This window comes from Lampetra fluviatilis, chromosome 39, assembly GCF_964198595.1.
Source record: "Lampetra fluviatilis chromosome 39, kcLamFluv1.1, whole genome shotgun sequence".
In the NCBI taxonomy this organism is placed as follows: Eukaryota; Metazoa; Chordata; class Hyperoartia; order Petromyzontiformes; family Petromyzontidae; genus Lampetra; species Lampetra fluviatilis.
In genome coordinates this window covers 358,167-374,219 of record NC_136313.1, presented here as the reverse complement: position 1 = coordinate 374,219, position 16,053 = coordinate 358,167, and the positions used below count along the sequence as shown (strand labels likewise).

The 16,053-nt window shown below is 58.2% G+C and overlaps 2 protein-coding genes across 3 annotated transcripts in view; one reads left to right on the top strand and one right to left on the bottom strand.

Moving 5' to 3' along the window:
- LOC144945808 (inositol hexakisphosphate and diphosphoinositol-pentakisphosphate kinase 2-like) overlaps nt 1-11,148 on the bottom strand; it is a 27,353-nt gene extending 16,205 nt beyond the window's left edge. Inside the window, 13 exon segments of the mRNA XM_078874344.1 lie at nt 55-130; nt 585-671; nt 1,635-1,736; nt 2,230-2,351; nt 3,587-3,748; nt 4,764-4,865; nt 5,501-5,655; nt 6,598-6,683; nt 7,128-7,218; nt 7,700-7,895; nt 8,128-8,242; nt 10,981-11,025; nt 11,027-11,148. Of these exon segments, the coding sequence (XP_078730470.1) occupies nt 55-130; nt 585-671; nt 1,635-1,736; nt 2,230-2,351; nt 3,587-3,748; nt 4,764-4,865; nt 5,501-5,655; nt 6,598-6,683; nt 7,128-7,218; nt 7,700-7,895; nt 8,128-8,242; nt 10,981-11,025; nt 11,027-11,148 (1,461 nt within the window).
- DPM3 (dolichyl-phosphate mannosyltransferase subunit 3, regulatory) lies at nt 11,144-16,053 on the top strand. Of its 2 annotated transcripts, none has more exons than XM_078874343.1 (2): nt 11,144-11,614; nt 14,267-16,053. In XM_078874343.1, the coding sequence occupies exon 2, from the start codon at nt 14,301-14,303 to the stop codon at nt 14,571-14,573; it is 273 nt and encodes a 90-aa protein (XP_078730469.1). In that variant the 5' UTR covers nt 11,144-11,614; nt 14,267-14,300; the 3' UTR covers nt 14,574-16,053. The 2 variants fall into 2 exon arrangements, with proteins under 2 accessions (XP_078730469.1, XP_078730468.1); XM_078874342.1 differs by having other exon boundaries at nt 11,153-11,614; nt 14,255-16,050.

The window sequence follows — 16,053 nt, the reverse complement described above, 5'->3', positions numbered from 1 at the left end:
AGGAGGCGGGTAGGAGGCGGGTAGGAGGCGGGTAGGAGGCGGGTAGGTGCGAGCCTGGAGCTGCTTGGGCTGCTTGAGTTTGATCTTGCCGCTCGCGTAGCCCCCGTACTTGTCAAAGAGATCAAAATATCTGCAACACACAACGACAAAGATCCCCCTATAGCCTAACAGATCCTTGGGGCAAGTGCTGCTAGCGAGCACCTATGAAGGCTGGCAAGGCACACGAGGGAGTCGGTGGCCAGCACCATGCCCGGCCATCTTTTTCTCTCTTTTGGCAATGTTTACACATTGTATCAGGTACTCATTTGAGGCTGAGTCGACCTAGGGGAGGCACGGGACCGGTTCAGATAATCGTCACGAGTGGTGAACATCAGCGGGAATCAAAGTCGGTTCGTAGCGCGGTGCGCTAACTGCCACACGACCGCTCCCCTCAAATAAGATATCAAATAGTCCAATGAATGTGTAGGCCCTGCACACACGTGGACACAAACACAGCAAGTGATTGTGACGTCACTGCTGTGCATTTGTGTGCGTGCGGAGGGATGAACGAACGACCCGTGGGTTTGCTGGCCGCATCCTCTCACCTCTGGTGTCGCACTTCCATCTTCATCTTCTGCTTGGGGGTGCGGTCTCCGTGCCGGATCACGGCAATCACGCAGCGCAGCTCCATCCTGCGCGCATCGCCGCCACACGTTCGTGCAACAACCACAACGACGACTGTGTGCGTGTGTCGGTGAGATATCTGGACGCCGTCCAATCAGCGAGCTCCTCCCACAGGAGAGACTGCATTGGCGAGGTCATGTAGCCCACAGGCCCAGATACCGCTCGCCTAAGCAGCTCCTGTTTGGCTAGATAGAGGGGGCTAAACGGGCACGGCGCGGGTTGAAGAACAGAGGGGTTGCTGCGATACAGGAGGATGTGGAGCTGAGTGGACTTGCCGATGACCGGCACCAGCGGTGTAAAGATCGGCCTCTGTGGAGGAGGCTCGTGAAGGACGCTACTCGGCAGTTGGAGGCAGTCGCCCTCCAACAACAACGGAGGGCAGAGGAGCGACGCTCACAACAACGAGCGGAGCGCCAGATGGGTAAAAGGCAGGAAGCTGGCACAGTAGGGGGCACAGGTGGTGCATCTGCCAGTCATCTCAATGAGTCAACCCATGGCACCTCAGTCTATTCCATGGCCTCCTGCCAGCAGCGAGCCATCCACACTTCACGTGATGGCCTTAAAGTACAGCCTGGCACAAGCGCCATGGTGACGTCACCGCCACTTCGTGGTTGTTGTTGTTGTGCAAGTGTAAGTATGGGGAGCGGTCGTGTCGCGGTTAGCGCACTGCGATATGAACCCGACAACCCGAGTTAGATTCCCGCTCATGACCAACACCAGTGACAATAATTTTAACTGGTGCTGGGCTTCCCCTAGGTCGACTCAGCTTTAAATGAGTACCTGGTGCGGTGTGTAAACATCAACACTGGGGAGACAAAGGCAGCAGAGAGTGGTGATGACCGCCCACCACCTCGTGTGCCGTACCCGCCTTCATAGGTGCTGCTCGCTATCAGCACTTGCCCCAACGGCCTGTTGAGCCTATAGGGGGGGACCTTTTTCTGAATCTTTGTGCGAGTGAGTAGGCACCGTACATGGTGCCGGCGGTGGTGGGGACGATGGGGATGTCCTCGGCCTCCAGGGGAACCGACCACGGGATCTGGAACTGTGGGGCCAACTCCCGCATCATGAGGTTCCTGTAGACACAAAGACAAAGATCCCCCCGGTGCGGCTTACACGGGCTGCTGAGGAAAGTGCTGTTGGCGAGGAGCGCCTATGAAGGCCGGCACGGCGCACGTTCACACACCGCACCAGGTATTCATTTAGAACCGAGTCAACCTTATTGGAGGCCCAGGACTGGTTCAGATAATCATCGCCAGTGCTGGCCCAGAGTGGGAATCAAACTCGGGTGGCCGGGTTCGTTGGGCAGCGCGCTCACCCCTGCGCCACCGCTCACCAACACACGAATACAATAAAGCACAGAGACACACACACATGTACGCACACACACTCAAGCAATAACGCTGCACTGCAACTCTCCTGTGTTGTACTATGCTACGCTATGCTGCACTGCACAAGGCTTTGCTGTACTGCACTCTGCTGTGTTGTACTACGCTACGCTGCACCAGGATGCGTTGTACTGCACTCCGCTGTGTTGTACTACATTATGCCGCACCGTGTCGCGCTCACCCCAAGATCTTGGCGCAGTCATCATAGTACTTCATGGAGTTCTTGACGAAGCTGAAGCCGTTAACGTCGCACACGTACGAGTGCCCGTTCGCTCGCAGCAGGTCGAACCCGCACACCGTTTGCTGCGCAAAAAGGACACGGAGAAAAGAGGGGGACGCGCGGGGACGCACAGGGGCGGGGACACACATGGGGTCATGGGGGGACACGGGGAGACACGGGGGGACACGGGCACAGCACCACCGATCACACGAGGCTGGAGAGAACGATCCGACTCACGAGAGAGCGGCGCGGTGACTCTCGTGCCTGGCAGCAAGAAGCAGGCCCTGGGTGTGACTCCCAACTTGGGCACCGCCTTTCTGTGTGGAGTTCACAGTTCTTCCCCTGTTCTACAGAGTGAGTGTGCGAGTGTGTGTGAGTAGGGGTTGTATGTTCTCCCCCTGTTCTACAGAGTGAGTGTGAGAGTGTGTGTGAGTAGGGGTTGTATGTTCTCCCCCTGTTCTACAGAGTGAGTGTGCGAGTGTGTGTGAGTAGGGGTTGTATGTTCTCCCCCTGTTCCGTCTCACAGCTAAAATCCACACACACCGGTATCAGCCACAAACACCCCAATGGTGAAAAAATCACCTGCAAATAAATTTCCATCGAGATCACACAAAGCAGCACCAGCAACATCGCCCCCCCCGCTACGGCAAAAACTTGGCAGGACCCGCCACTTTGCCGAGATGTTGACTACCTTGTCTAGAATGAATGGCATACAGGAGGTCGTGGGTGCGATCCCAACCCTGACGCCTGCTGTATATTTGGAGTTTGCATGTTCTCCCCGTGGTCGCATTGGATTTGTGTGCGTGTCCTCCGGTTTTTCCCTCCACATTTAGAATCAAAAAGCGTTTAGAGTATGTGGCTGCTATAAATGTCAACATGAGGAGCCACGTTGTTGAGCTATCATTTGTGATAGCCAGGTCGTCTCTGAAAAAGAGCTACGTAGCTCAGTGGGCCTTCAAATAGTAACAATATCGTTTTAGTGAAAGAGTCCTGAGACTCGGCGAGGCTCCCCCAGGGTAAGCCAGCGGAATCGGAGCGACTGCGAGAGACCCAAGGTGCTGCGGCCAGGTGGGAGCGCGCTCGCCGCTCAATTCCACAGGTGCGCATTGACTGCTGCCGCCCCTAGCGGGAAAATAGTAGCTCGGGCATCCAACTGCCTCAAAGTGCTCCGAGCCCGCCACTGCCCGGCAGCCTCCTCCACGAGCCTCCTCCACAAGCCTCCTCCACAAGCATCCTCCACAAAGGTCGATCTTAGCTCCGCTGGGCCGGGGAGGTGGGCAGGGGGGGGGCAAACAAGTGGGCGAGTCGGGGCTCGTACCTTGAAGGCGAGGCACACTTTGCGGGCGATGAGCTTCTCGCGGGCGTTGAGGATGACCGGGTAGCGCACCTCCTTGCCCTCGGCGTCGCGCTCCACCTTCCCGTCGAGCGCCGGCGACTTGCGCGCCTCCGCGTGCGCGTAGTCCGGCCCCACCGTGTACACCTGGGCCGGCACGGAGGGGGGCGCAATCGCACGCGCTCGCAACATCGTCGACAACGGCAACCGGCGTTCGTCACTCCGTGGCCGTGACGTCACTCCACCGGCCCTTGTGCCAGGCTAGGTGCACTTTGAGGCCATCACATGAAGCGTGGGAGGCTCTCCCTGCTGGCAGGTGGTCACGGAAAAGACCCAGGTTGACTGAGATGACTGGCAGATGCATCACCTGTGCTCCCAGCTGTGCCACTTCTCTGCGTTTTAGCCATCCGGCGCTCTGCCCATTGTTGTGAGGGTCGCTCCTCTGGGAAAATGCTGCCTAGAGTTGCTGGACTGCCCAGTAGCCTCACTGTGCACCGAGCCTGCCACTGCCCAGTAGCATCCTTCACGAGCTTCCTTCACAGAGGTCGATCTTGACACCACTGGTGCCAATCACCGGCAAACAGAGGCTGCCTGGGCATGTGGGCTATATCCCTCTCCAAAGACAAAGATCCCCCATGTAGCCGTTAGCCGACTCTTGGGGCAAGTGCTGTTAGCGAGCACCTTTTAAGGCCGAAACGGCACGCAAAGAAATGTGCGGTCAGCACCAGTCCCGGCTGCCATTTTCTCCTCAGTGCTGATGCTTGCACACCGCACCAGGTTATCATTTAAGCCTGAGTGTACCTAGGGGAGGCCCAGCACCGGTTCAGATATTCGTCACTGGTGTTGGCTGTGAGCGGGAATTGAACTTGGGTCACCGAGTTCTTGGCGCAGGATACTCACCACTGCACCACCGCTCCCCACGCGCACACATAAATACACAGACACATAGACATACACACACGCACAGAGATACACAGACACATAGACACACACGTACACACAGAGAGATACACAGACACATAGACACACACACACGTACACACAGAGATACACAGACACATAAACACACACACACGCACACGTACACACACACACATAGACACACACACACACACACGTACACACAGACACGCACGCCAAACCCACCACGAGCGCCGATTACCTTCACGTCGGTGCCATCGGTTGGCATAAACTCCTCGTACAAGTACGAGCCTGTCTTGCGCACGTTGCTCTCCGGGTAATACACGCTGCTCCGGCTGCCAATCTGCCAACACGCACAAAGATAAAGCTCTCCTCGTGCATCCCATACACGTTGTTTGGGGCAAGTGCCGTTAGCGAGCACCTATGAAAGCCTTCAAGGGTGGCCAATACCTCGCCAGGCCGCCTTTGTCTCCCAAGTGGCAATGTTTGCATACCGCACCAGGTACTCATTTGAGGCCGAGTCGACCTAAGGGAGACCCAGGACCGGTTCAGTTAATCGTCATTTGATGTTGGCCATGAGCGAGTTACTGGGTTCGTAGCGCAGTGCGGCGCTAACCACTACGCTACCGCTACCCACACTCAACACACGTCGCGCACACACACGCGCGCACACACGCACACATGTAGACAATTGCCGCATAGCACAGGGGTAGGAGGTGGCCTGCCCTGTCCTGGTATCACCCCGGAGAGGAGGCAATGCGTGACCAACGCGTGTGCCGGCGTTGCGGCACGGAGCGTGCGTCCGGAACCTCTCGTGGCGCTTGCCAAACTTTGCAGAATTTGGCACGGCGATGCCGGCGGCGCTGTTCCAACGCGCATTCTCCTGGCTCGATCACGATGGCAAAGGCGCACTTGGCAGGACCCTCTTAAAACACGACGTCTTGAGACTCGGCGAGGACTCTCCCCGGGACAACTCGCCTTGCGAAAAAGGCGTTGGCTGCCGCCGCCGGCCGACGTGGGGTAGTAGATGTAGACGTTGTGATCCTCGGCGCACACCGGCTTCTCCACAAACGGCTTCTGGAAGACGTCTCCGTTGATCTCCACGTGGTCCTCCCCCTCCACCAGGTCGCAGGCTGCAGCCCGGGAGGCCCGGCCGGACGGACGGACGGCGGTGGGTGGGGGGGGGGTAGAGACGGCGTTGAGGTTCAGCGAAACGCGGGACGCGGCCCTCGCCCCGCGTCGGTACGCAGCGGTCAGTGGCCCGGAGAAGAGCGCCTCGACATATGGAGACACGAGCACGGTGCCCTTCGGTGTTGTGCAGAGCACACGGCTCCAACCCCACACACTGTAAGCATCTGGTAAAGTCACCAGCAATGGTCCGAGCGATGGACGACGATACTGATGAGACACTGCATGTCGAAACCGCTCCAAGTTTTGCTTGTTGAACCAATGCTGCTGAATGTATGCACTCCTATCAGGCTGATGGGATGTGTAAAAAAGAGTTTTTTTCATGCAGAGGGACAGAGGTGGGACGGAGGCGAAATATCTGCATTGTTATTTTGTCGCTTAGATAGCAAGTAGCAAGGCAGCGGTAGATTTGGGCGACACACAAAGGTGTGCAGCGTGGCGTGTACAAAGCTCTCACTCAGCCCTGCCCAGAGCACTCGCTCAAAGAACTGATCGTGTGGCCATTTTGTCTTTCAAACCACCACTTGAAGGAGTTGAGAAAACGAGGCCGTCCCAAGCAGCAGAGACACAAAGACACGAGCGGAGACCGGTTTCATCATCTTTAGGACTCATCAGTACAGCCCAGTCATCAACGTTCACTGCTATTGCAAGCCCCCCCCCCCACCCCGGGACGGCCACATTCTCTCAACTTTCTGAGTCGGCGTTTCCAAATGGCAACCCGGTCACAACGCTCAGTTCCATTGAGCTGGCGGTGTGGATAAGGCCGCGCGAGCTCCTGTCCGCCTTCGTGTGCCGCCGAACCATCGGTCCCGTTCCCGGCCCTTGGCGGTTCTGCCCTGGCGTGGGGCCTCAGGCCGCCGCGCCGCGGCCTCGCGGGGGACGCTCACCGTCAGGGTGGTCCGGGTTGCGGTTGAGGATGGCGTAGCGCGGCAACTCGATCCCCTCCGCTCGCAAGATCCGGTACACCTCCCTCCTGCGCACGGGCGAACCGCCGATCGCCACAAACACATCCAGCCGCGCATGCTCACGGCGGCCCACGCGTCCACATGCGGCTTCATTCTCCGTTTATCCAGCCGGCGGGGTTATTTCACCTGGATACCGATTGGGTGAGTTGGTACGAGTGCATTGGCGAGTTGGTGAATGACAGGGTATGCTGGGGGGTGAGTGAGCAAGTCGGTGAGCGAGCGAGTGGGTGATAGAGTGAGTGGGTGATAGAGTGAGTGGGTGAGAGAGTGAGTGGGTGACCAGGAGAATGAGTGGATGGGCAGGTGAGAGATTTCACCTGGATAGTGATTCTGTGAGTTGGTGCGTGATTGAGTGCATTGGCGAGTCGGCGAGTGAGAGGATAGGCGGGCATGTGATTGAATGGGTGAGTGTTGGCGCGGGGTGGAGAGGGCCCGGCCATGCGGGCGCTCACCGGTCCTGGATGTGGTATTGCATGTTGAGGTCGTTGATGACAAAGGGCTTGCGCAGCTTGCTGTACGCGACCGCCTTGTCCAGCGGGAAGCCTGCGGGACACGCGGCCGAAGCTCCGCGTCAGCCTGGCCGAAGGGCGCCGTCCTGCTCCGGGCGCGGCGCTGACCACGCAACCGCTCGTGTGCCGTACCGGCCTTCACAGGTGCTACTCGCCGAGAGCGCACGCCCCAACACTCTGCTGAGGCTATGCGGGGGATCTTTCAGTTGGTGCGTGCGTGCGCGCGCGTGCGTGCGTGCAGGCACGTGCGTGGGTGTGGGTGCGTGCGTGGGCGTGGGTGCGTGGGCGTGGGTGCGTGGGCGTGGGTGCGTGCGTGCAGGCACGTGCGTGGGTGTGGGTGCGTGCGTGGGCGTGGGTGCGTGGGTGCGTGGGCGTGGGTGCATGCGTGTGCGTGCGTGCGTGGGTGTGGGTGCGTGCGTGTGCGTGCGTGGGTGTGGGTGCGTGCGTGGGTGCGTGCGCGGGTGTGGGTGCGTGCGTGGGTGTGGGTGCGTGCGTGGGTGTGGGTGCGTGCGTACCCTTAGAGTGGAAGGAGATGAGCACGTGGCAGGGCGGCCACTCGGCGACACGCGCGTGCAGGATCGTGTCCTCGGGGAAGATGCTCACGCTCAGGTAGGGGAACATGCGCAGGCGCGCCAGGATCTCCGCCATGGGCCGCGAGTGCGACTTCTTCGCCATGGCGCAGATCCCCACCACGATGAGCCGCTCCTCACGCTGCACGCACAAAGACAAAGATCCCCCCGCTATAGCCCGTGACACACTGTTAGGGCAAGTGCTCCTCGCGTGCACCTATGAAAGCCGGCAAGGTGCACGAGAGGTTGGGTGGCCACCATCACGCCCAGCTGCCTTTGTCTCCCCAGTGGCGAGTCAACTTAGAGGAGGCCCAGGACCGGTTCAGATAATTGTTGCCCCACGTGTATAGTGCGACAGCGTGTGTAGCGCTCACCTCGTCGTGATCCTTGTCGCTATCGTCCGACGAGGAGTGCTCCGATCCCATTGGCCCCTCTCCATCGTCAAAGCCGCCCTCGTCCAGAGCCCCACGCCAGCCCAACATCATCCACCTGTGTGTGTGCGTTAGACTTCTTTTGCATCGTACATAGCCAACCGTGCTAATCGGGAGGTGCACCCGAGCCGCGCGAGGCAGCGGCACACACACACACGGTACAGGTGTGACACAGTACAGGTGTGACACACACACACGGTACAGGTGTGACACACACACACGGTACAGGTGTGACACACACACACGGTACAGGTGTGACACAGTACAGGTGTGGCACAGTACAGGTGAGACACACACACAGTACAGGTGTGACACACACACACACACAGTACAGGTGTGACACACACACACAGTACAGGTGTGACACACACACACAGTACAGGTGTGACACACACACACAGTACAGGTGTGGCACAGTACAGGTGTGCCGGACCTAACTCGGCCTCATGGCTGCCACTAATACAGACACATAGAGACAAAGACACACAACAACCGCTATTCGCCACTAAGTGGCGGTGATGTCACCAAGACGCTTGTGCCAGGCTATGTGCACCTTGAGGCCACGTGAAGTGTCGAACCCCCACTGGCAGGAGGTCACGAGGTAGACCCAGATGCCATGGGTCGACTGACTGAGATGACTGGCTGATGCACCGCCTGTGCCCCCTACTGTGCCAACTTGCTGTGCTTTAGCCACACGGTGCTCCGCTCGTTGTTGTGAGCGTCGCTCCTCCGCCCTCTGTTGTTGTTGGAGGGCGACTGTCTCCAACTGCCAAGCAGCGTCCTTCACGAGCCTCCTCCAGAGGCCGATCTTACCAGTCATCGGCAAGTCCACTCAGCTCCACGTCCTCCTGTACCACATCACTCCATCTCTTCTTTAGCCCGTGCCGCGCCCGTTTAGCCCCCTCGATCCGGCCGAACAAAAGCTGTTTAGGCATGCGGTGGCTGGGCATGCGGGCTACATGACCCAGCCAACGCAGCCTTGCCTGCCGGAGGAGCTCACCGATGGGACTTTGTCCACATCTTTCAAGGATTTGTGAGCTCCTCACACAATCCAGCCTGGTTAAACCCAGGATGGATCGTAGGCAGGCCAGCCTAAATGTTTCTAACCGGCGAAGATGTTCCATTAGGGGTGTCCACGTTTTGCAAGCGTAGAGAAGGCAGGGAATGACCGTGGGCGAGAAGAGCTGAAGCTTCGTGCGGAGTGATAGACCAGGTAGCTCCCACACAGCGTTACGCAACCGATGAAAAGATAATGCCGCTCGACTGATTCGGAGTGAGACCTCCGCTGTTAAACCGGAGCCGGTCATGAGCACACTGCCCAAGTATGGGAAACTCTCCACTCTCTCCACAACTGCCCCATCACCGATTGGGAGTTGTGGGGGTGGAGTGCCTGATGGTACAAAATACCCAGGCCGGTGCTTCGTTTTGGTAGGGCTGATGGTAAGGCCCCACCTTAGTGGCACACTCCAGTTTCAGCAGCAGCGCCTCCAACTCCTCCTCTGAGTGAGTCGCAATTACCAGGTCGTCGGCATACATAACGTAGTTGACCAATAGGGAGCCATCCCTTGACCGCACCAGGGCATCGATCAGCCTCCCATTGTATCTGTACCAGATGGAAATTCCTCCGGTACAGCTACTGAAGGTTTCACGAACTACGTGGTCGAAATAGATGTTGAATAATGTTGGAGCCAGAGGACATCCCTGTCGCACCCCAAGGTGTACAGGGAATGGCTCTGACTCCCGGCCACGTAGTTTTACCCGGGCCTGCTCACCATCATGAAGGTCCTTAATGATAGGGAGCAGCAGGTCAGGGACTCCGAAAGCACGAAGAACCCAGAGCCCAGGCCTACTGATGGTATCAAAGGCCTTGATCAGGTCAATAAAGCAGAGATGTAGGTCTTGTTGGAATTCCCTACACCTCTGCTGTAGCAAACGGATAGAAAATATGGCATCTGCGCAGGACCGCCCCTTCCTGAAACCGCATTGGGGCTCCGCAAGCCTCTCAGCGTGCCTGGCAAGACGGTGTTGAATAATCCTTGCCAGGACCTTTCCCGGCACACTGAGAAGTGAGATGCCCCTGTAGTTGTTACAGTCTGTGCGGTCCCCCTTCTTAAAGAGGGGGACCACCAGGGCATCCTTCCAGTCCTGCGGAACCCATCCAGTGGTCCAGACTGTTGTTATGATGTCATGTAGGGCAGTCTGTGCACAAACGCCACCCTCCCCTCAGCACATTGATACAGACACACAGACACAGTGACACAGAGACACAGTGACACAGAGACACACACAGTGACACAGAGACACAGACACACAGTAACACAGACACACACACAGGCACACACATAGACAAATATCCCCGTATAGCTTTGACAGACTTTTTGGGCAAGTGCTGGTCGCGTGTAGCAGGCCGCTGGCGTGGCACACGCGGTGGGTGGGTGGCCAGCAACCACGCCCGGCCGCCTTTGTATCTCCACTGCTAATGTTTAAACACCGCACGAGGTTCTAAATTAAGGCCGAATCGACCTAGGGGAGGCCCAGGACCGGTTCAGATGTTCGCCACCGATATGGGCCGTGAGATAACCACCACGTCACCGCTGCCCGGGGGGGGGGGGGGGGCCCTGTGCAAGACCCCCTCTGTGCAGGCAACCCAACTCCTGCACACAGAGACCCCCTCCCTCCCTCCCTCTGCGCGGACCCCTCTCACGCACAGGGGACCCAAGTTGGTGGGGACTGCAGAGGCCTCTCTGCGCTGCAGTGTGCGCACCCCCAGGGGGGGGGGGTGGAGGGGGTGGGTACCTCGATCCGTGGAACCGCTGCCAACCGGCACGGGGCTCCGCGGGGCGGTTCGCGCGGGACGCGGCGCCGGGACGTGGAAGACGCCGCCAGCGAGCAGAAGCGGCCGTGGCGTGACGTCACAAATATGTTGTTGGTCTCCACGGATGACGTTGCCCACGCGGTTTTCATAAACGGTCGATGACGTCGCGCGTGACGTTCGCCGAACACGCGCGGGAAAAACTGCGGCGCGACGTCACGCCGCTCGTGCAACGTCAACGGAGATGTAAACACGACGCGATGACGTCGTCGAACGTTCGGTTGGTGGAGAGGCGGGCAGGTTGATGATGATCGAGATGACGCCGTCGTAAAAACAAAGCCCGTCGCGCTGCCCTGGTGACGTCATCGCGAGCCAGGGTTTGACGAGCGGCACGATGACGTCGTCGTCATAAACAACGGAGCGCGCCGCGTGACGTCACCCCGGGGCCTCGTTTCGTCGGCCGCGACTGCGGAAGCGGGAGACGGAGGCGGCGGCGGCCCCCCCACGCAACCCTCCTCCTCCTCCTCGCTCCAAGCGCTTCGGGCTCTTCACAGTCAGGCTCCAGGGCTCCACGCTCCGGGCTCCACGTATTTAACCCTCCAGGGCTCCGGGCTCCAGGTAATCTACATTCTCGGGCTCCACGTAGTCAGGGTCCAGGCTCCAGGTTCCAGGTCTCTTGGTACTCAGGGTTCCACGTATTCGCGTTTCAGGGCTCCAGAGTTGAGGAAATGCAGATTGCATGGAGTCGGCTTGCAGGACAACAAGTTGTCAGGTTTCAGTCTCCAGCTCCCAGGTTCTAGGGCTTCAGGTGACAGGGCTCCGGGTCCCGCATGTGCTTTGTTGGGATCGAGAGACTGTGTTCAGGGGTTGCGATCCAAGAATCCAAAGATCCTTCTTCCTGTGATCCAGGGCCCAGAGATCCTTGTTCCTGTGATCCAGGGCCCAGAGAGCCATGTTCCTGTGATCCAGGGCCCAGAGATCCTTGTTCCTGTGATCCAGGGCTCAAAGATCCTTGTTCCTGTGATCCAGGGCCCAGAGAGCCATGTTCCTGTGATCCAGGGCCCAGAGATCCTTGTTCCTGTGATCCAGGGCCCAGAGATCCTTGTTCCTGTGATCCAGGGCCCAGAGATCCTTGTTCCTGTGATCCAGGGCCCAGAGATCCTTGTTCCTGTGATCCAGGGCTCAGAGATCCAGGTTCCTGTGATTCAGGGCCCAGAGATCCTTGTTCCTGTGATCCAGGGCTCAGAGATCCAGGTTCCTGTGATCCAGGGCTCAGAGATCCTTGTTCCTGTGATCCAGGGCCCAGAGATCCATGTTCCTGTGATCCAGGGCCCAGAGATCCTTGTTCCTGTGATCCAGGGCCCAGAGATCCAGGTTCCTGTGATCCAGGGCTCAGAGATCCTTGTTCCTGTGATCCAGGGCCCAGAGATCCAGGTTCCTGTGATTCAGGGCCCAGAGATCCTTGTTCCTGTGATCCAGGGCCCAGAGATCCAGGTTCCTGTGATCCAGGGCTCAGAGATCCTTGTTCCTGTGATCCAGGGCTCAGAGATCCAGGTTCCTGTGATCCAGGGCTCAGAGATCCTTGTTCCTGTGATCCAGGGCTCAGAGATCCAGGTTCCTGTGATCCAGGGCTCAGAGATCCAGGTTCCTGTGATCCAGGGCCCAGAGAGCCATGTTCCTGTGATCCAGGGCTCAGAGATGCAGGTTCGTGTGATCCAGGGCTCAGAGATCCTTGTTCCTGTGATCCAGGGCTCAGAGAGCCATGTTCCTGTGATCCAGGGCCCAGAGATCCTTGTTCCTGTGATCCAGGGCCCAGAGATCCTTGTTCCTGTGATCCAGGGCCCAGAGAGCCATGTTCCTGTGATCCAGGGCCCAGAGATCCTTGTTCCTGTGATCCAGGGCTCAGAGATCCTTGTTCCTGTGATCCAGGGCCCAGAGATCCATGTTCCTGTGATCCAGGGCCCAGAGATCCTTGTTCCTGTGATCCAGGGCCCAGAGATCCTTGTTCCTGTGATCCAGGGCCCAGAGATCCTTGTTCCTGTGATCCAGGGCCCAGAGATCCTTGTTCCTGTGATCCAGGGCTCAGAGATCCAGGTTCCTGTGATCCAGGGCCCAGAGATCCTTGTTCCTGTGATCCAGGGCTCAGAGATCCAGGTTCCTGTGATCCAGGGCTCAGAGATCCTTGTTCCTGTGATCCAGGGCCCAGAGAGCCATGTTCCTGTGATCCAGGGCTCAGAGATGCAGGTTCGTGTGATCCAGGGCTCAGAGATCCTTGTTCCTGTGATCCAGGGCTCAGAGAGCCATGTTCCTGTGATCCAGGGCCCAGAGATCCTTGTTCCTGTGATCCAGGGCCCAGAGATCCAGGTTCCTGTGATCCAGGGCCCAGAGATCCTTGTTCCTGTGATCCAGGGCTCAGAGATCCATGTTCCAGGGATTCGCAGCCTCGGGATGCGAGTTTGATGGATTCAGGATCCGGGTATCGTCGGGATTGGGGTTTTAGGAACTCACAATTCCTGGGGTTGAGTTTCCAGGATGCCAAAGCAGCCACATCTGTCCCTTCAAACAACAAACGAGATTTGACACATCCCACATCAGCCACACGTCCTTGTGGGCGAGCGTGCATTGCCTCGGCGACACTGGAGGAGGGCTGATGGTGATGGGTGATAATGAGCATCTTGATGGCCATGCTTACGACGACGATGATTGACGATGGTGACGTTGATAGCGTTGCGCATAATGTGGATGATAAAGATGCTGCTGATGATGCTGATTTTACTTATTTTTACATTTAAAGAGGGCTATTAGTTCAAGGCGCTCTATGACATCGGTATTAAAAGCAGTTACAAAAATCGAATGCTTTAGATGGCAAGGGCAGTGGCAAGGGCCGAGGAAGGAGTGACCGTAACAAGAAGAGGGCACGTGGGGTCACGGACGGGCTGTAGGGGACGGACGGAGGGGAGGGAATGGGCTATAGAGAAGAGGGGAGGCTAAGGAGGGGGACTGCTTCATGTACAGGGGCAGTGCTGAGTCGACGTGCAGTGTTGAATCTATGGTGCAGTGCTGAGTGACTGAGTCTATGGTGCAGTGCTGAGTGACTGAGTCTATGGTGATTGATGGTAATGCTTTTGTTGACGATGATGGTGATCATTCTCACGCTCGGCGTGCTGACGATGCTGCCTGTTCTGCTCACTCTCGCTGATGCTGCTGTCCACGTCACCTCCACTGTCCCCCGTGCCCTCCCCCCGTGCCCTCCGGCAGGCCCTCCCGCAGGCCCTCCGGCAGGCCCTCCGGCACGCAGGCCGCCATGACCCGCCTGTCCCGCTTTGCGCTGCGCGCGGCCTCCCTACTCGGCCTTTGGGCGGCTCTGCTGGTGGCGGGGCCGGCGCTGCCCGTGCCCGTGCGGGCCGTCCTGGTGCCCCTGCCGGCCTACGCGCTGGTGCTGCTCGGCTGCTACTCGCTGGCGTCCGTGGGGATCGGCTTGGCAACGTTCGGCGACTGCCCCGACGCGGCCAAGGAGCTGGCGACGCAGATCGGGGAGGCGCGCCGGGACCTCGCCTCCAAGGGCTTCTCCCTCTAGTGCAGTGGGGGTGAGGTGGGGGGGGGGAAGAGGCCCCCCATAACCCACTACGTCTTTGCGAGAGCCCGCCGGGCCGCGGTGGTGTTCGATGTCGGATGGCGCGGGTAGTGGACGCTGTCTGGAATATTGACTCTTTACGTGAATGATGGAAAAGAAACCTGTCGCTGGAGGTACTGGTGTAAGAGAGACATTGGTGTAAGAGATACGCTGGTGTAAATTTCCAAGTGTATTTTTTAAAGCAAAATATACCCCAAGAGACCACGGTCAATCTCATTTGCAAGAGTGACTTGGGTCACCAATAGCAAAATTAAAAACGTAAACTTAAGTGCTGTACAACTATTAAACAAATAGGATTCAGATCAAAATAAGAAAATAGCAGAGCAGAGATGACCGCATTGAAGTTACATTGGACACGGTGCACAAACATCAACCGGTATTGAATAAAATAAACTTGCAAAAAATGTTTGCTCGGACAAATTATTCAGAGATATTAAGTTACAGACATTAAAGTGGACTCAGGGTAATACACCAGTAGAGTAACAGACCGGTGGAATGCGGACATCCCGTCACGTACACCCCGTGATGGACACGTCACGTACACCCTGTGATGGACACCCCGTGACGTACACCCCGTGACGGACACCCCGTGTGACGGACACCCCGTCACTTACACCCCGTGATGGACACCCCGTGACGTACACCCCGTGACGGACACCCCGTGTGACGGACACCCCGTGACGTACACCCCGTCACTTACACCCCGTGACGGACACCCCGTGTGATGGACACCCCGTGACGGACACCCCGTCACTTACACCCCGTGATGGACACACTGTGACGGACCCCCCGTGATGAACACCCCGTGACGGACACCCCGTCACTTACACCCCGTGACGGACCCCCCGTGATGGACACCTCGTGACGGGCATTCTGTCACTTACACCCCGTGATGGACACCCCGTGACGCACACCCCGTGACGGACACCCCGTGACGTACACCCCGTGTGATGGACACCCCGTGACGGACTCCCCGTGACGGACACCCCCGTCACTTACACCCCGTGACGGACACCCCGTGGCGTACACCCCATGACGGACACCCCGTGTGATGGACACCCCGTCACGTACACCCCGTGACGGACACCCCGTGACGGACACCCCGTGACGGACACCCCCGTCACTTACACCCCGTGATGGACACCCCCGTCACGTACACCCCCGTGACGGACACCCCCGTGACAAGACACCAGCGTGACGGAGACACTGAAACAGGCATCGGCGAGATTGGAGACGGGAATGATCGTGGTGACATGGCGCTCAGGTAGCGTTTTTGCAGAGATTCGCAAATTAAAACTGGCAGGCTGCCCTGGTAAATACTGCCGTGTGTATCGTACAATACTACTGCGCGGCGCCGTCTGCTTTGCCCACAGTTGACGTTAACGGTCCCGTGACGCCACTTGCAAGAGCAGGAGGCCATTGC